The sequence below is a fragment of the Rhinoderma darwinii genome, chromosome 5, assembly GCF_050947455.1.
Source record: "Rhinoderma darwinii isolate aRhiDar2 chromosome 5, aRhiDar2.hap1, whole genome shotgun sequence".
Lineage (NCBI taxonomy): Eukaryota > Metazoa > Chordata > Amphibia > Anura > Rhinodermatidae > Rhinoderma > Rhinoderma darwinii.
The window spans coordinates 240,832,276-240,852,890 of NC_134691.1; the positions used below are offsets into that span (position 1 = coordinate 240,832,276).

The 20,615-nt window shown below is 45.5% G+C and overlaps 1 protein-coding gene across 1 annotated transcript in view; it reads left to right on the forward strand.

Annotated features, from left to right (window-relative positions):
• Positions 1-14,048: 14,048 nt before the first annotated feature.
• LOC142652576 (maternal DNA replication licensing factor mcm6-like) overlaps positions 14,049-20,615 on the forward strand; it is a 96,971-nt gene continuing 90,404 nt past the window's right edge. The window contains exon 1 of the mRNA XM_075828225.1: positions 14,049-14,155. Within this exon, the coding sequence (XP_075684340.1) occupies positions 14,049-14,155 (107 nt within the window). The remainder of the gene's footprint in view (positions 14,156-20,615) is intronic.

Consider the following 20,615-nt stretch of genomic DNA (forward strand, 5'->3'; position numbering starts at 1 on the left):
GCCCATCGAGCTTGTCTCGGTTTAAGCCTCCGGGCAGATTCTAGGAAAACCAGATTCTTGTGGTCGGTAAGGACCGTAACCTGGTGCCTAGCCCCCTCCAGGAAGTGGCGCCACTCTTCAAATGCCCATTTAATGGCTAAGAGTTCGCGGTTGCCAATGTCGTAGTTACTCTCAGTGGGTGAGAACTTCCTGGAGAAGTAGGCACAGGGACGGAGATGGGTGAGGGACCTGGTACCCTGGTACAAGACAGCACCCACTCCCACCTCGGAGGCGTCAACCTCCACGATAAATGGCTCCATTTGGTTAGGCTGAATCAGCACTTCTTAAGGATCTCAAAAGCCTGGACCGCCTCTGGAGGCCAATGGAGGAGATCAGCACCTTTGCGAGTGAGATCCGTAAGAGGCTTAGCGATGACTGAGAAGTTAGCAATAAATCTCCTGTAATAATTAGCAAACCCCAGGAAACACTGTAACGCCTTCAGGGAGGCAGGTTGGACCCATTCCGCCACAGTCTGAACCTTGGCAGGGTCCATGCGGAATTCATGAGGAGTGAGGATTTGACCCAAAAATGGTATCTCCTGCACCCCAAACACACTTTTTTCGGATTTAGCAAACAGCTTGTTTTCCCGAAGGGCCTGGAGCACTTTCCTGACATGCTCAATGTAGGAGGACCAGTCCTTCGAAAACACTAGGATGTCATCAAGGTACACTACAAGAAATACCCCCAGGTAGTCTCTTAAAATCTCATTTATGAAATTCTGGAAGATCGCGGGAGCATTACACAACCCAAAGGGCATGACGAGGTATTCGAAATGACCTTCGGGCGTGTTAAATGCAGTCTTCCACTCATCCCCCTCTTTGATGCGGATAAGGTTATAAGCCCCCCGTAGATCAAACCTAGAGAACCATTGGGCCCCCTGAACCTGATTGAAAAGATCAGGAATCAAAGGAAGGGGATATTGGTTCCTTACAGTGACCTTATTCAAGTTTCGGTAATCAATGCACGGCCTAAGACCACCATCCTTCTTCCCTACGAAGAAGAAGCCAGCACCTACCGTCGAAGTAGAGGGGCGAATGTAACCCTTAGCCAGGCATTCCTGGATATACTCTCTCATGGCTTCACGTTCGGGACAAGAGAGATTAAATATCCTACCCTTAGGGAGCTTAGCTCCTGGTACCAAATCGATTGCGCAATCGTATTCTCTATGAGGAGGTAACGCTTCAGGGGCCTTTTTAGAAAAAACATCAGCGAAGTCCTGAATAAACTCAGGTAGAGTGTTCACCTCCTCAGGGAGAGAAATAAAATTAACAGAAAAACATGACGTCATGCATTCATTACCCCATTTGGTAAGATCCCCAGTATTCCAGTTAAACGTGGGATTATGCAACTGCAACCAGGGAAGGTCTAAAACCAAATCGGACGATAATCCCTCCATCAACAGTACAGAGCACTGCTCCAAATGCATGGAGCCAACAAGGAGTTCAAAAAGAGGGGTATGCTGCTTAAAATAACCATTAGCAAGAGGAGTGGAGTCGATACCCACTACCGTAGGCAAATCAATCAATGGCATAGCTAGAGACATAGCAAATTCCACAGACATAATATTAGCAGAAGACCCTGAATCCACGAAGGCACTGCCGGTAGCAGACCTACCACCAAAAGAGACCTGAAAGGGAAGCAAGATCTTATTAGGTTTCATATTTACGGGAAATACCTGTGCGCCCAAGTGACCTCCCCGATGATCACTTAGGTGCGGAAGTTCTTCCGGCTGCTTATTCTTATGCCTAGGACAGTTGTTCACTTGATGCTTGTCCTCCCCACAGTAGAAACAGAGACCATTCTTCCTGCGGAAGTCTCTACGTTGTTAGGGAGACACGGAGGCCCCGAGTTGCATTGGTTCATCCGAGTTTTCCGGTGAAGAACGAAGCAACGGAACATCGGGAGCCATCATGGGGGAGCCAGAGGAGAAGGCACAAAAACGTTCAAGTCGTCGTTCCCTGAGACGACGGTCAAGTCGTACCGCTAAAGCCATAACCTGATCTAGAGAGTCAGAAGAGGGGTAGCTAACAGGTCCTTCAGGGCGTTCGACAGACCCAATCTAAACTGGCACCTAAAGTCCGAACAGTACTCCTCAACGGGTCTCTTACCCTGACGTAAGGTCACCAGCTGACTCTCTGCAAAGGCAGTCTTGTCAGTCTCATCATAAATGAGCCCGAGAGCAGAAAAAAAAAGGTCAACAGAGGAAAGTTCAGGGGTGTCGGGAGCCAAGGAGAAAGCCCATTCTTTGGGCCCGTTCTGGAGCCGGGACATAATTATATCCACTCGTTGGCTCTCGGAACCTGAGGAGTGGGGCTTTAGACGGAAATAGAGCCTACAACTCTCCCGAAAGGAGATAAAAGTCTTCCGGTCCCCTGAGAACCGGTCAGGCAACTTTAGGTGGGGTTCAAGAGGTGAGGTGGGGGGCACTACCAGGGTAGCATCTTGCTGGTTGCCGCTCTGAGCCAGGGCTTGGACCTGTAGGGAGATGCCCTGCATTTGCTGAGCCAGGGTCTCAAGGGGGTCCATAGTTGTGTCAGGGACCAGGGTAGAAAAGGTATATGGGCCTGTGTTTATGTAATGGCGGGGTAGGGAGACAGACAGGTGAGCCCTAATCTACCCGCCACTCAGTCCCTGCCTACTTGCAACGACCCGTCCTAAGCGACGGCGTACAACTGGGCGACAGTCCCTTCGCTCACTAATTGCACGACAGACAAACAGACAAGGGTACACAGAAGCTAAGGGAAATGGGGCTGTTGCCCATGGCAACCCCGTGATCAACAAGAATAGTGAACGAGCCGAGTCAAACCAGGAGTGGACGAGGTACAAAATGCAGAGCAGGAGAATAGTGAACGAGCCGAGTTAAACCAGGAATGGACGAGGTACAAAACGCAGAGCAGGAGAATAGTCAGTCAAGCCAGGGTCAATATGAAGCAGAAGACAAGTAGTAAGCAGCAGCAGAGCCAGGATACAGACTGAAAGAATCCCAGGCAAAGGAGGAGCAGGAAGTGAAAGTATAAATAGACAGAGGGCGGGAGCTAGCTCCGTCTGGCCAGGCTGTGATAGGCTCTCCCACTCCTCAGCCTCCCCGACTGATTGATGGAAGAAGGGGTCACTCGACCAGACTTAGGAGCAGGTGCAGAGTGAGTAACCATGGGCGTCGACACAGAAGCTGTGTCAAGCAGATCCTTTACATAGAGACTCTAATGTACTTTTCTTGTTGCTCAGTTGTGCAGTGGGGCCTCCCACTTCTCTTTCTACTCTGGTTAGAGCCTGTGTGTGCTGTCCTCTGAAGGGAGTAGTACACACCGTTGTAGGAAATCTTCAGTTTCTTGGCAATTTCTCGCATGGAATAGCCTTGATTTCTAAGAACAAGAATAGACTGTCGAGTTTCACATGAAAGCTCTCTTTTTCTAGCCATTTTGAGAGTTTAATCACAAATGTAATGCTCCAGATTCTCAACTAGCTCAAAGGAAGGTCAGTTTTATAGCTCCTCTAAACAGCAAAACTGTTTACAGCGGTGCTAACATTATTGCACAAGGGTTTTCAAGTGTTTTCTAATCATCCATTAGCCTTTTAACACAGTTAGCAAACACAATGTACCATTAGAACACTGGAGTGATGGTTGCTGGTAGAGATGAGCGAACTTATGAAAAGTTCGGTTCGGCTAGTTCGCCGAATTTCACGAAAAAGTTTGATTCGGACAGAACTAGTTCGGACCGAAGCTGTAATTTCCGTGCGCCGAGCATGGTACTGTCCAGGGTGCTGAAAGAGATAATGGGGTGCACTAACTCTTTCAGCAACCTTGACAGTACCATGCTCGGCGCACGGAAAATACAATTTTAATGTAATAAAAAAATAAAATAAATACGTTCATACTTACATTCCTCCTGTCCGGCCTCCAGCGATGACGTTTCATCCATGTCGCCGCTGCAGCCAATCGCAGGCTGTAGTGGAGGTCACGCACGTCAGGATGACGTCAGAAGGCCGGCCTCCAGGGATGACGCTTCATCCCACGTGACCGCCTCTGCAGCCAATCACAGGCTGCAGCGGCCTCTGCAGCCAATCACACGCTCCTCTCATGAAATACTCTGTGCTGCGCTGCCTTAAACTCAGTGGACAGGTCAGGATCCTGTTTATTTTAAATGCTGCTGGGGAACTCGCTCGATCCACTATATAAGGCTGCGCTACAGTGCAGCATTTAAAAGAAACAGGATCCTGACCTGTCCACAGAGTTTAAGGCAGCACAGAGTATTTCAGGAGATGAGCGTGCAGATTCAGTGCTGCTATGAACTCTGCTCTTACCATTACGTAGCTCTCAGTCTGTTACCTCTCCTCCACTCCTGTCCTCAATAACACCTTTACATGATTGGCAAGTCACCACGTAATGGTAAGAGCAGAGTTCACAGCAGCACAGAGTATTTCAGGAGATGAGCGTGCGGATCTTGTGCGGGGTGGTGACTTGCCAATCATGTGAAGGTGTTATTGAGGACAGGAGTGGAGGAGAGGTAACAGACTGAGCTACGTAATGGTAAGAGCAGAGTTCACAGCAGCACAGAGTATTTCAGGTGATGAGCGTGCAGATTCAGTGCTGCTGTGAACTCTGCTCTTACCATTACGTAGCTCTCAGTCTGTTACCTCTCCTCCACTCCTGTCCTCAATAACACCTTCACATGATTGGCAAGTCCCGACGTAATGGTAAGAGTAGAGTTCACAGCAGCACAGAGTATTTCAAGAGATCAGCGTGCAGATCTTGTGCGGGGTGGTGACTTGCCAATCATGTGAAGGTGTTATTGAGGACAGGAGTGGAGGAGAGGTAACAGACTGAGCTACGTAATGGTAAGAGCAGAGTTCACAGCAGCACAGAGTATTTCAGGTGATGAGCGTGCAGATTCAGTGCTGCTGTGAACTCTGCTCTTACCATTACGTAGCTCTCAGTCTGTTACCTCTCCTCCACTCCTGTCCTCAATAACACCTTCACATGATTGGCAAGTCCCGACGTAATGGTAAGAGTAGAGTTCACAGCAGCACAGAGTATTTCAAGAGATGAGCGTGCAGATCTTGTGCGGGGTGGTGACTTGCCAATCATGTGAAGGTGTTATTGAGGACAGGAGTGGAGGAGAGGTAATAGACTGAGCTACGTAATGGTAAGAGCAGAGTTCACAGCAGCACAGAGTATTTCAGGTGATGAGCGTGCAGATTCAGTGCTGCTGTGAACTCTGCTCTTACCATTACGTAGCTCTCAGTCTGTTACCTCTCCTCCACTCCTGTCCTCAATAACACCTTCACATGATTGGCAAGTCACCACCCCGCACAAGATCCGCACGCTCATCTCCTGAAATACTCTGTGCTGCTGTGAACTCTGCTCTTACCATTACGTGGTGACTTGCCAATCATGTGAAGGTGTTATTGAGGACAGGAGTGGAGGAGAGGTAACAGACTGAGCAGAGTTCACAGCAGCACTGAATCTGCACGCTCATCTCCTGAAATACTCTGTGCTGTCTTAAACTCTGTGAACAGGTCAGGATCCTGTTTCTTTTAAATGCTGCACTGTAGCGCAGCCTTATATAGTGGATCGAGCGGGTTCCCCAATCCGCATTTAAAAGAAACAGGATCCTGACCTGTCCACAGAGTTTAAGGCAGCACAGAGTATTTCAGGAGATGAGCACCGGTCGTTTTTCTGAGCCGTGCTCCCATTATAAAGTATAGGAGCACGGCCCGTAAAATAAAAAAATAGAACATATTCTATCTTTTTAACGGCACGGGCACCTTCCCGTGAGAAAACGGGAAGGTACCCGTGGCTAACAGAAATCTATGGGCCCGCTATTTCGGGTCGTAATTACGACCCGTAATAACAGGTGTTTTTACGGTCGTGTGCATGAGGCCCCGTAATGACGGGTGGCTACATGTGTGCACCCGTCATTACGGCAGCGTTGCTAGGCGACGTCAGTAAATAGTCACTGTCCAGGGTGCTGAAAGAGTTAACTGATCGGCAGTAACTGTTTCAGCACCCTGGACAGTGAATTCCGATCAGAATATAGAGTAACCTGTAAAAAAAAAAAGACGTTCATACTTACCGAGAACTTTCTGCTTCCTCCAGTTCGGTCTCCTGGCCGTTGCCTTGGTGACACGTCCCTCTCGACATCCGGCCCGATATTCCTGGATGAAGTTACAGCCCATGTGACCGCTGCAGCAAATCACAGACTGCAGAGGCCTCTGCAGCCAATCACAGGCTGCCGCGTCAGAAAAGAAGGTCGGACTGGAGGAAGAAGAGGGACTCGTCACCAAGACAACGACCGGGTACGTATGAAATGCTTTTTATTTTATTTTTAATCAGCAGCCTCTTTTCTCTATCAGTGATTGATAGAGACAAGTGGCTGCCGATTTGTATAATATTTTTGACCGGGTTCGGTCAAAACGGGTTCGGCCGAACTCGGTGAAGTTCGGATTCGCTGCGAACCGAACTTTTCCTGATGTTCGGACCGAAACCGGGTTCGGTTGTCCCGGTTCGCTCATCTCTAGTTGCTAGAAATGGGCCTCTATACACCTATAGATATTGCATTAAAAACCAGACGTTTGCAGCTAGAATAGTCATTTAGCACATTAACAATGTATAGAGTGTGAGGGGCGTGGCTTAGCGCGCAGCAGGAGCAGTCGCATGATCTGAGAGCTCCGCCGTGAACCCGCGCCAACGTTATCCTGCAAGATATACTACAGATTCTAAAAGCTATAATCATACCTTCCAGACGATCCAGGCGGTTGAAGGCGACTACCGGAGCAAGAATGAGCCCCACCAGAGGTCAGTCGGCTGCTCTTACCATTACGTAGCTCTCAGTCTGTTACCTTTCCTCCACTACTATCCTCAATAACACCTTCATGATTGGCAAGTCACCACGTAATGGTAAGAGCAGAGTTCACAGCAGCACAGAGTATTTCAGGAGATGAGCGTGTGGATCTTGTGCGTGGTGACTTGCCAATCATGTGAAGGTGTTATTGAGGACAGGAGTGGAGGAGAGGTAACAGACTGAGAGCTACGTAATGGTAAGTGCAGAGTTCACAGCAGCACAGAATCTGCACGCTCCTCTCCTGAAATACTCTGTGCTGCTGTGAACTCTGCTCTTACCATTACGTAGCTCTCAGTCTCGGCGCACGTAAATTACAGGTTCGGTCCGAACTAACACGATTTTGCGCCTGACACTTCGATTGCCGGAGATTACTTACAATGGTGCAAAAGTCTCCATATTCCCTGACTTCTCTGCTAACCTGCAAAAGTGGCGGGCGACATTCCTGGCCGTCAAGAGGCGCCTGAGAGATCTGGGCATTCCATACTCCATGTCATATCCAGCTCAGCTACGTATTGTGGATGGAGACAGATCCATATTTTTCAATTCCCCGCAAGAGGCTGACGACTGGGTGAGAAGTAAACGACCGGCGCGCCGAAACTAATCTTATTGAATAACACAGTTGGCGACTCATGCAAGGCGGACTGATGCTGTTGACCCAATCTGTACCACTGGATTCGCAGGACAGTTCGCAAGGGTTTTGGGTCCACTCTATCCTGGCGGTGATTCGGCTTGGGTTGGACGGAAATCGGAGGGCCCCCCTGCCTGACCAATGTGCCTTTCTACGCCAGCTAATATGCAGAGCAACACTCCTAAGGAGGCTACCGCACGTATCCTTAAAGATGGAAGCTTGAACAGTTGCTGTTTGGCGTGGGGTTTACCCCCGATTACTTAAATGCCACGTTTCTGGGCATGCAACGGCAATGTAACGTGCATCTTCATGTATTGTCGGTATTGTTATACTGTTTACAATTGTTTTTTCTTAGTTATAAGTTGGAATGTGCCGCGGATGCGGATAGATATAATACTACTAATGTACAGATGCAATCGCATAAGAGATGTATTGATTCATTACCTACCACCTCTGCGTGGGGCGAGAATATCAATGTATATCAGGTATTGTGGATTTCTCCTGCATATGGATATCGCATTGCATAGATGTCTTCTTTAACTGTAATGTCCTGGAATGTGAGGGGTATGGGCAGTCCACAGAAGCGTGTTATATTGTACAGCCATATCCGCAGAGTTAACCCTCACATATTGTGCCTTCAGGAGACTCACTTAGCACCCGCTAAAATGAGAACAGTGATCCGGCCATGGGTTCAGTGGTCTGGCCATTCTTATCATACTTCGTACTCGAGAGGTGTTTCCATCCTGGTGCACAAATCCGTGAGGTGGGAGGCCATCCATACCAAAGTTGATAGTGAAGGCAGATATATATTTGTGTATGCCCTCATAGAAAATGTTCCTTATGTCTTACTGGGTATGTACATCCCTCCGCCCGCATCTATGCAAATTTTACATCTGGCGGCTACCTTTGCTGCAACATATCCAGCCGCTAAAGTGCTGGGAATGGGAGATTTAAATATGGTCGTGAACTGCAGCCTTGATAGATTTAGTGCTTCCTCTGGGAGGGCTGAGGTACTGCCCACCACATCCGTATTGGGCTTATTGTTTGATGATATAGGATGGACAGACCTCTACCGATATAAACATCCGACAACTAAAGTGTATTCCTGTCACTCCCTAGGCAGACACTCCCTATCCCGCATCGATTATATGGTGGGTAATTCTCTCATTGTACCCATGGTTGAATCTGTCTCTTATAAGTCCAGAGCGGCGTCTGATCACTCCCCTATAGTGACCAGTCTTAGTCTTCCCGGCCCCCCCATGCCTGGGAATTGGAAAATACACCCCTTCTGGCTGACCCTGATAGGCCCTCAGGATAGGATCTCAGATCAACTGGAGGTATTTAATATGGAACATAGCACATTTGAGAATTCCAGTATCGCATGGGACACCTTGAAAGCTTACCTCAGAGGATGTCTTAGGTCCACGATTTCATATATTAAAAAAGACTCTTCAAGGATTGAATCAGAGCTAGAGCAGCAATGCAAAACTTTAGAGGGCAAATTCATTGATGATCCCACTGACACAAATAAAGACCTTTGGCTGCAAACAGGACGGAAGTACCTTTTGCTGCTCCAGGAAAAGGCAAACAGGAAGATATTTTTTGCGAAACAATCATATGTTGAATTGGGTAACCAGTCTAGTAACCTCTTGGCACACTTAATCCACCAAAACTCTAAAAGCCCAGCCATTCTCAAAATTCATGGTAGATCTGGGGAGAGCTTGACAGATTCCCAGGGAATAGCTGAGACGTTTGTACAATTTTACAAAGAGTTATATACCTCTCAATCTAGGTACGATTTGTCGGAATTTAAGGCCTATATGTATGGTATAACGTTCCCAACGTTGAGTACAGAAGGCAGAACAGCTTTAGAGGCGGATGTGACAGAGGATGAGATATGGGAGGCCCTGGGGGAGATGTCAAAAGGAAAGGAGTCGGGCCCAGACGGGGTCCCTATAGAGGTTTATCACAAATTTTCGGAACATCTCATCCCCTCACTATGCGCTATGTTTTCATATGCACTTGATAAGGGGCAGCTACCTGATAGTATGTATGATGCCACTTTCATCGTCCTGCTAAAACCTGATAAAGACCCTATGGAATGTGGCTCCTATCGCCCGATTTCGCTATTAAATAGCGACTACAAGTTACTTACCAAAATCCTAGTGAATAGGCTTAATAAAGTCATTTCCCAAGTCATTCACGAGGACCAATCGGGCTTTATGCCAGGGAAGTCTACATCCGACAACATCCGTAGGGTACAGATACTTGCACAGATAGGAGGAGCTATGAAGGCGGACTGGGCAATGGCATTGTTGGATGCCGCAAAAGCCTTTGACTCCATTGAATGGGCATACTTGTTGGAGACCCTGGACAGAATTGGATTTGGGCCTCAATTCCTTAGGTGGATTTCCCTTCTATATAAGGAACCAAGGGCACAAATCCTGGTGAATAGGGTGTTATCCCTATATTTCTGTTTGCAGAGAGGCACTAGGCAGGGATGTCCCCTCTCTCCTCTGCTGTTTGCCCTCGCTATTGAACCACTAGCCCTAAGAATTAGACAACACCCTGAGTACAAGGGGATAGGTCTGGGGGGCAGGGAGGAAAGAATCGGCTTGTATGCAGACGATATGGTTCTTCTTATGTCTTGTGTCATCCGTGTATGATGCGCGGTTGCGTGATTTTCGCGCAGCCGCCATCATAGAGATGAGGCTAGTCGACATCAGTCACTGTCCAGGGTGCTGAAAGAGTTAACTGATCGGCAGTTAACTCTTTCAGCACCCTCGACATTGAATTCCGATCACAATATCGGGCAACCTGTTAAAAAAAAAAACGTTCGTACTTACCGAGAACTTCCCTTCCGGCCGTTGCCTTGGTGACGCGTCCTTGGAGACGCGTCTCTCTTGACATCCGGCCCCACCTCCCTGGATGACGCGGCAGTCCATGTGACCGCTGCAGCCTGTGCTTGGCCTGTGATTGGCTGGAGCTGTCACTTGGACTGAATTGTCATCCCGGGTGGTCAGACTGGAGGAAGAAGCCGGGAGTTATCGGTAAGTCAGAACTTCTTTTTTTTTTACACGTTCATGTATATTGGGATCGGAAGTCACTGTCCAGGGTGCTGAAACAGTTTAACTCTTTCAGCACCCTGGACAGTGACTATCTCCTGACGTCGCGTACCGGAAATTTTTTTGCCGGGTTCGGCCAAAACGAGTTCGGCCGAACCCGGTGAAGTTCGGTTCGGTTGTCCGGGTTCGCTCAGCTGAAAGACACTCCGTTTGGATGTTAGTAAACAGAAAAGCACGTGATGCTTTTCTGTTTACATTCATCCTTTTGACAGCTCTTGCGCGAATCACGCAGTTCGCACGGAAGTGCTTCCGTGCGGCATGCGTGGTTTTCACGCACCCATTGACTTCAATGGGTGCGTGATGCGTGAAAAACGCCGAAAGAACGTACATGTCGTGACTTTTTTTCAGCGGACTCACGCTGAGGAAAAATCACGGACATGTCAGCACGGCCCCATAGACAAATATAGGTCCGTGCAACGCACGTGCAAATCACGCGCGTTGCACGGACGTTTTTCCCGTTCGTCTGAATAAAGCCTAAGAGAAGGTAAATATATACAGTAAAAGCTAAACCAAAAAAAACCATGGAGGAATCTGTTTTTTCCAATTCACCCATTATATGGTATTTTAAATGGTGCCAGTAAAAACTACAACTCCTCCCGCAAACAAATAATCCTTCACACAACACTCCATTGATGTAAAAATTAAAAACTTATAAAGCTCTTGACCTCTTTAGTGTCTCAAAGTATTCTGCTTTCTCTCTTCTCTATGGCTCATCCTGCTTTTACAGCAAATTCAAAACCGTGTAAGATCTGTGGCCGCCTAAACAGAAAACTTCAAATAAATACGGTACAGTGTCTTCAGAGTTCTGTCTTCAGAGTTCTGTCTTCAGAGTTTGGAGGGGGGGGGGAGACTTGAAAAACTGCCCGGGCCCATGGTACCGTTAATCTACCCCTGATCAGAACTAGGTATTTACGCATGACCAACTTTCAGCCGAGCCATCAGTCCCGTTGAACTGACGGAATAGGCTTTGATGGAACGATACAACATCTATGTATACAAGATATATAAAGATACATAAAAGCTGCAACTTAAAAAGTAAAAAAAATAAAATAAAAGTCAACTAAAAAGTCGTTTATTAAAAAAAAACTGTTTTGTTCCAAAGATGTACAAAGCTACAATTTAGCGTAAGAATATGTTAAGGGTAAGGCCACACAGAGGTCCTGACACGGTCACGACATGGCCAACAACCGAACCGGCACCATGTTCGGTGCAACTATCAAGTAACCTTTTATTGGCCGCGCGTTATTGAGTTTAAAACTGCCCTTTACCTGAAAAATCGTGCGGCCATAAAGGGTGTATTAATTAATGGCTGCACAGTTTTGCAGATAAAGGGACGTTTTACCCGCAGTAAAGTGCTGTCATTTTCACACAGTTCGGATACGCTGCAGAAAAGTACCGTATATGTCGGCGTATAAGACGACTGGGCGTATAAGACGACCCCCAACTTTTACCCTTAAAATATAGAATTTAAGATATACTCACCATTTCGTGCAGGAGCGCTTCACTATGGCCATCGGCGGCAGGACCCAGGACTCTGTCTCTTTGAACTCGCGCATGCGCAGATAGGCGAGGTACATGATGGGGTTAATTACTATTAATGTGAGGAACATGGAGGGTAAATTCATCGCACCTCGCGCCTCACATTAATAAGTGAATGAAAGCCGTGTTTATTTCATTTTTTTACAGCGTACACATCATAAATGATGCAAAAACATTGTTGTCCGCGCCATTACTGAATGTGTGTATTTTATGTATTGAGACTTATTTTAATGTTTATTGTAAAAAAGGTGAAGGTGTATTTTTTTTAAAATGTAACCATACTTTGTTTTTACTTTATTTTTAAACTTTAATGTACTGACATATATCAGATATGTGCCAGTACATTAGCCTGTGGACGGATAGCACACAGGCAGTTGTTAGGACATACTTGGGTATATCCTAACAACAAGAGATATGGTCAGACAGCCCTGGGGTCCGTCAATAGACCCTGGGCTGTCTGCCCATATATGGTATGGCCCTCGATCGCGTCACAGGAATTCCCTGTGACGCGATCCAGGGGCATCCCCCCTTCTCACTTTCCCCTGAATGCTGCAGTCAGCTGTGATCGCAGCATTCACGGGAATAACGGCGGAGATGAGAGGTTCTCTGATCTCCGGCGTTATAGAGCGGGGCTGCGGCTGTGTAATACAGCCATTGCCCCGCTCCTGACAGGAAGTGCGCGCGCGGTCAGCATGAGGAGATGCGGCCGGCGCTGCACTAATGAGCGGCAGTTCAGGCACTGAAGACAACATGGGGGTGCTTTGTAGCGCGCCCGCCATGTTCTGTCTTCAGTGCCGCAGATCATTAGTGCAGCGCCGGCCGCATCACATGATGCTGACCCCGCGCGCATATGTCAGGACTCAGGAGCGGGGCTGTGGCTGAATTACACAGCCGCAGCCCCGCTCTCATAGTCATGTGTACTATACTGAGCTGTGCGGCTGCAACGTGCATCCCTAATATCCGACAATATCCGGCATATAAGACGACCCCACACTTTTGACATTTTTTTAAGGGTGTAGAAAGTCGTCTTGTACGCCGATATATACGGTATGCAGCATATCTGAATTAGACCCCACAGGGAATACTGGCCAAAATACATCACCAAATTGTGGTGCAGATTTTCGTCCAGAATCTGCAGATTCTGTGATTGACTGTAGCGTAAGGGTATGTTAACACAGTTCGGATACGCTGTGGAAAAGCACGCAGCATATCTGACCTAGACCCCGCAGGGAATTCCACCTGAAATAAGAGGCCTGCTGCACGGAGAACAGCAGGGGAAACAAGGAGTCGTCGCTATGGCAATGCATGGGGGTATAGACTTTTTTATTAAACGTAAACAAGAAAAAGGTTTTTTGTTTTCAGATTTGTGATTTTTGAGGCGGATTCATAGCTATTTGTTGTGGCTTTTACCTCCCCAATAAACTCAATGGGGAAAAACCGCAACAATTCTGCAGCATCAATTGGCATGCTGCAGATTAAAACTCTGCACCAGAGGTCAATTTATGGTTTCTCATCTGATTTTTTCTTCTCAATGAAAATCTGCAGCCAATCCACCCAATGTATAGCGTTTTTATTTGTTTTTTTAGGGAGGACCCAGTTTAAGAAGTTGATAACTCCACTTTATGTGCCAAAACTTCTATCTCTGGTAAATAAATAAATAAATAAATAAGAACGTATACTTGCCAAAAAGAGAATGCAGCTGTATACGTTAAAATCAAGGAACAAAATGATGACTGCAAAAAAATGTTTATTTAAATTTCACACAATTACTGATTGATATAGGGAGGTGCTTGGGGAGGAGCAAAGATTATAAAGGAGCTTATATCATCATCGCTTTTAGGGTGTGTCTGCTTGTGCTGCTTTCCCCCTAAGACTATGGAGTTAGGTGACCCAGCAGCAGTTGCAGCTGAATCTACAGGGCAGCAAGTAAAAGATGAGCTGTCTGATAAGTGTCAAAAACTGTTCTTGGAGTTCTTGGAGGAGTAAGTCCTGTCTTTCTTCTTATTATTGTTGTGATAGTGTTAGAGACATGACTGACATGTTCATTACTGTGATTCAGGTTGTTTTGGTTTGGTTTTTAATTCTGGAATCACACATGGTTTTTTTTTATGCATTTTTTTTTTTTCTGTAACCGAATACAGGAGTGGATACAAACACATAAAGTGCATAGCACAGTAATTTAGCTCCTAATACGCCCCTAATATGCCTACAAACATCTGCCCATTGCTTGCAATAGGTTTTACAATGTTCTGTTCTCACGAGCCTTTATTTTACGTGTCACTGTCAAAATACGGCGTGTAAAATGACGGCTCTTCAAAATAAGTGCAGGACACTTCTTGGGACGTTTTTTGGAGCCGTTTTTCATAGACTATTGAAAACCGCTCCAAGAAACGGCCGTGAAAAACGCCACGAAAAATGCGAGATGCTCAAAAGACGTCTGAAAATCATGAGCTGTCTTCCCTTGAAAACCGCTCCGTATCTTCAGATGTTGTTGACTCTGCGTGTGAACATACCCTAAGGGTATGTTCACATGGCAGCCTCCGTTACGGCTGAAATTACGGAGATGTTTTCAGGAGAAAACAGCTCCGGAATTTGACGTAATGGCATGTTGCAGGCGCTTTTCGCTGCGTCCATTACGGACGTAATTGGAGCTGTTTCCATGGAGTCAATGGAAAACTGCTCCATTTATGTCTCAAGAAGTGACAGGCACTTCTTTGACGTGTCGGCACAGAACATCGTAACCCCATTCTAATGAATGGGCAGATGTTTGCCGACGCTTTGGAGCCGTATTTTCGGACGTAATTCGAGGCTAAAACGCCCGAATTACGTCCGTAAATAGGGTGTGTGAACCCAGCCTTACTGTTATGCCTGGAGTGGATACAAAAGAGCGAAGCATAAAGAAAAGATTTGTATGTCTCCTCTTTTATCCACTCCTGTGTTTGGTTAAATTGCACCAGAAACTACATCAAAAGTAGTATTTTATGTTTTTTTTTTTTTCTGCCCTCTCTGAAGTGCTATACACCATTTGTGGAAAAAAATTAACAGGAGAGGTTATAGGAAAGGTGCAGCAGAAAAAATCCTCATACTATACATATTCTGCCACAAATTATCCTGACCATCTATGATGAATTGACCTTTTTACAGTTTCTGCACTTACTCTAATGATTGGATGTCTCTTTAATCCCCCTTCGGCCTCGTTCACACCTTCCATCTCAGATCCGGCAAATAATACCGCAAACAAAGTTTCCGGTAAAACCCGAATGAAAAACCGTCGGAACCCATTAGGGTCAAGCTCAGTCAACGCTAATAGGCTCCGTCGTTCAAGGCACTCCTGCTATTTCCGTTGTTCTGCTTCTCTGACTGAGCAGAACGGAAAGCCGAATGCAGGTGTAAACCCAGCCACAAATGCCCAGTTTTGGTCCTGAAAAGACCAGATACTCTTTAGTGATTTTGCACGTGTGGCAGTTTGACAGGCCTAAGGGTATGTTCACACGCTGAACAAAAAATGGCTGTAAAATACAAAGCGGTTTTCAAGGGAAACTCAGCCTCTGTTTTTCAGCCATTTTTTTAAGCATCAAGCATTTTTTGATACGTTTTTTTTTTTGTGGCCCTTTTTGGAGCTGTTTTTGTATTGACACAATGAAAACTGGGTCCAGAAGAGACATGCACTTCTTTTTACGGGGTGTTTTTGTATGCGTGTTTTTTTTCAAACGGCCTCGTAAAAAAACGCAATTTTTTTTCCCATTGAAATCAATGGGTGCAATTGGAGGCATTAAGCTTCCGTATTTCCAGCAATTTTTCGGGGCGTTTACGGCCCAAAAAACTGCTAAAAATAAGCTGTGTGAACATTCCCTTTAGTTTAGTTTCTCTTTCAGACGTATACCGTAAATGCATGATTTTCAAAATTCTTCAAAAAAGGTATACAAGTAGTATACAGTTGGCATCTGTTTAATGCATCGGGTTTCCTTTTTTTTTTTTTTTTAAGGGGAAGCAATTTTTCTTTTTTTTCTTTTCCTCAAACCGATTCAGATACCTATGTCTGGATACATACGGATTTAGCCGAGTTGTATCTTGTGTGATAACTTGCTGCAGCATGATATCACACAAAACAGCCATTGAAAAGTCAAGTTAAAGCTTCTTGCCACTGTGTATTTAATGCGGGTAAACCGACGCTTTTTCTGCAAAATCGTGTGGCCATGAATTAATACACCCTTTATGGCCGCATAATTTTGCAGGTTACAACAACTCACCCCCTATTCATTCTCTATGGCCGCATCGGAGAAAGCAGAACACTGCACTCGGCTATCTCCAGGGCTCCCATAGAGAATGCCCCTTAAAAAGGTATTTGACAGCCACGCCTACATAGGTCCAGCACAGTTTTTGGCCACAATGCGACCATGTCAGGGCCGCTCCGTGTGGCCTTACCCTTACCCTAATACTGTTTACAGGTGAAAGTTTGCTACAATTGTATCTAGGCAATAACCTACAGTTTAAGCTAACGATAATGGCAGCATTGACATCAAGGGGAGGCAGAGATAGCGGTTTTCTCAGCGTTTTTTACCAGCGGCGCTCAATGGCCACGGCTGACAAATGCAGCAAAAAAAAGTACCGGCAGGTCAAAATCTGCTTCAAAATTGCTGAAGGAATTTTGAAGCAGGTTTTTCTGCCTGCAAAAAACTTAGTATGGCCATACCCGAAGACTAGATTCACTCGGGCATTGCGCATCTTGGATGTGAAAAACTGCAGATTTTTTTCACGTCTGAGGTGCGTCCGTGCTCTGTGGGACGCTATATCACACACCCCCCATAGACTAGAGTCTATGGAGTGAAGCGTGAAAAAATAGGACATGTCCTATTTTCTCACGGACCTTTCACACGCCGGTCACATGGGATGAAGCTTCATCCCAGCGGGCCGGCCCTCTGACGTCATCCAGGAGGCTGACGTCATCCGTAATTGGTATGAAACGTCATCCCAGGAGGCTGCGCTGGAGGGAGGAACACAGACTTCTGGGTAAGTAAGAGGTTTTGGTGTTTTTTTGTTTTTTGTTTTTTTTTAATCTGAGTTGCGTTTTTTATTTTTTTTTGCTGCAGAATCGCTGCGAACCCGCCGCAAAAAAACGTCAACACCTGCTATTTGTTCTGGTGCTTTATATATGGTCTGAGCTTTGTTCTGGAGCTGTATATATGGTCAGAGCTCGGCTCTGGTTCTGTATATATGTTCGGCGCTCGGCTCTGGTGCTGTATATATGTTCGGAGCTTCTCTTTGGTGCTGTATATATGTATTGAGCTTGGTTATGATGAACCAAGCTCAGTATGTGTGTGTGTGTGTGTATAATAAATATATATATACTACCGTTCAAAAGTTTAGGGTCACTTAGAAATGTCCTTATTTTTGAAAGAAAAGCACAGTTTTTTTTCAATGAAGATAACATTAAATTAATCAGAGGCACACTCTATACATTGTTAATGTGCTAAATGACTATTCTAGCTGCAAACATTTGGTTTTTAATGCAATATCTACATAAGTGTATAGAGGCCCATTCCCAGCAACCATCACTCCAGTGTTCTAATGGTACATTGTGTTTGCTAACTGTTTTAGAAGGCTAATGGATGATTAGAAAACACTTGAAAACCCTTGTGCAATTATGTTAGCACCGCTGTAAACAGTTTTGCTGTTTAGAGGAGCTATAAAACTGACCTTCCTTTGAGCTAGTTGAGAATTTGGAGCATTACATTTGTGGGCTCGATTAAACTCTCAAAATGGCTAGAAAAAGAGAGCTTTCATGTGAAACTCGACAGTCTATTCTTGTTCTTAGAAATGAAGGCTATTCCATGCGAGAAATTGCCAAGAAACTGAAGATTTCCTACAACGGTGTGTACTACTCCCTTCAGAGGACAGCACACACAGGCTCTAACCAGAGTAGAAAGAGAAGTGGGAGGCCCCGCTGCACAACTGAGAAACAAGACAAATACATTAGAGTCTCTAGTTTGAGAAATAGATGCCTCACACGTCCTCAACTGGCAGCTTCATTAAATAGTACCCGCAAAACGCCAGTGTCAACGTCTACAGTGAAGAGGTGACTCCGGGATGCTGGCCTTCAGGGCAGAGTGGCAAAGAAAAAGCCATATCTGAGACTAACTAATAAAAGGAAAAGATTAATATGGGCAAAAGCACACAGACATTGGACAGAGGAAGATTGGAAAAAAGTGTTATGGACAGACGAATCGAAGTTTGAGGTGTTTGGATCACACAGAAGAACATTTGTGAGACACAGAACAACTGAAAAGATGCTGGAAGAGTGCCTGACGCCATCTGTCAAGCATGGTGGAGGTAATGTGATGGTCTGGGGTTGCTTTGGTGCTGGTAAAGTGGGAGATTTGTACAAGGTGAAAAGGATTTTGAATAAGGAAGGCTATCACTCCATTTTGCAACACCATGCCATACCCTGTGGACAGCGCTTGATTGGAGCCAATTTAATCCTACAACAGGACAATGACCCAAAGCACACCTCCAAATTATGCAAGAACTATTTAGGGAAGAAGCAGGCAGCTGGTATTCTATCTGTAATGGAGTGGCCAGCGCAATCACCAGATCTCAACCCCATGGAGCTGTTGTGGGAGCAGCTTGACCGTATGGTACGCAAGAAGTGCCCATCAAGCCAATCCAACTTGTGGGAGGGCCTTCTGGAAGCATGGGGTGAAATTTCTCCCGATTACCTCAGCAAATTAACAGCTAGAATGCCAAAGGTCTACAATGCTGTATTTGCTGAAAATGGAGCATTCTTTGACGAAAGCAAAGTTTGAAGGAGAAAATTATTATTTCAAATAAAAATCATTTCTAACCTTGTCAATGTCTTGACTATATTTTCTAGTAATTTTGCAACTCATTTGATAAATATAAGTGTGAGTTTTCATGGAAAACACAATTGTCTGGGTGACCCCAAACTTTTGAACGTGTATGTGTGTGTGTATATATATATATATATATATACACACTACCGTTCAAAAGTTTGGGGTCACCCAGACAATTTTGTGTTTTCCATGAAAACTCACACTTATATTTATCAAATGAGTTGCAAAATTACTAGAAAATATAGTCAAGACATTGACAAGGTTAGAAATGATTTTTATTTGAAATAATAATTTTCTCCTTCAAACTTTGCTTTCGTCAAAGAATGCTCCATTTTCAGCAAATACAGCATTGTAGACCTTTGGCATTCTAGCTGTTAATTTGCTGAGGTAATCGGGAGAAATTTCACCCCATGCTTCCAGAAGCCCCTCCCTCAAGTTGGATTGGCTTGATGGGCACTTCTTGCGTACCATACGGTCAAGCTGCTCCCACAACAGCTCTATGGGGTTGAGATCTGGTGATTGCGCTGGCCACTCCATTACAGATAGAATACCAGCTGCCTGCTTCTTCCCTAAATAGTTCTTGCATAATTTGGAGGTGTGCTTTGGGTCATTGTCCTGTTGTAGGATTAAATTGGCTCCAATCAAGCGCTGTCCACAGGGTATGGCATGGTGTTGCAAAATGGAGTGATAGCCTTCCTTATTCAAAATCCTTTTCACCTTGTACAAATCTCCCACTTTACCAGCACCAACGCAACCCCAGACCATCACATTACCTCCACCATGCTTGACAGATGGCGTCTGGCACTCTTCCAGCATCTTTTCAGTTGTTCTGTGTCTCACAAATGTTCTTCTGTGTGATCCAAACACCTCAAACTTCGATTTGTCTGTCCATAACCCTTTTTTCCAATCTTCCTCTGTCCAATGTCTGTGTGCTTTTGCCCATATTAATCTTTTCCTTTTATTAGTCAGTCTCAGATATGGCTTTTTCTTTGCCACTCTGCCATGAAGGCCAGCATCCCGGAGTCACCTCTTCACTGTAGACGTTGACACTGGCGTTTTGCGGGTACTATTTAATGAAGCTGCCAGTTGAGGACGTGTGAGGCATCTATTTCTCAAACTAGAGACTCTAATGTACTTGTCTTGTTTCTCAGTTGTGCAGCGGGGCCTCCCACTTCTCTTTCTACTCTGGTTAGGGCCTGTTTGTGCTGTCCTCTGAAGGGAGTAGTACACACCGTTGTAGGAAATCTTCAGTTTCTTGGCAATTTCTCGCATGGAATAGCCTTCATTTCTAAGAACAAGAATAGACTGTCGAGTTTCACATGAAAGCTCTCTTTTTCTAGCCATTTTGAGAGTTTAATCGAAGCCACAAATGTAATGCTCCAGATTCTCAACTAGCTCAAAGGAAGGTCTGTTTTATAGCTCCTCTAAACAGCAAAACTGTTTACAGCGGTGCTGACATAATTGCACAAGGGTTTTCAAGTGTTTTCTAATCATCCATCATCCATTAGCCTTCTAACACCGTTGGCAAACACAATGTACCATTAGAACACTGGAGTGATGGTTGCTGGAAATGGGCCTCTATACACCCATG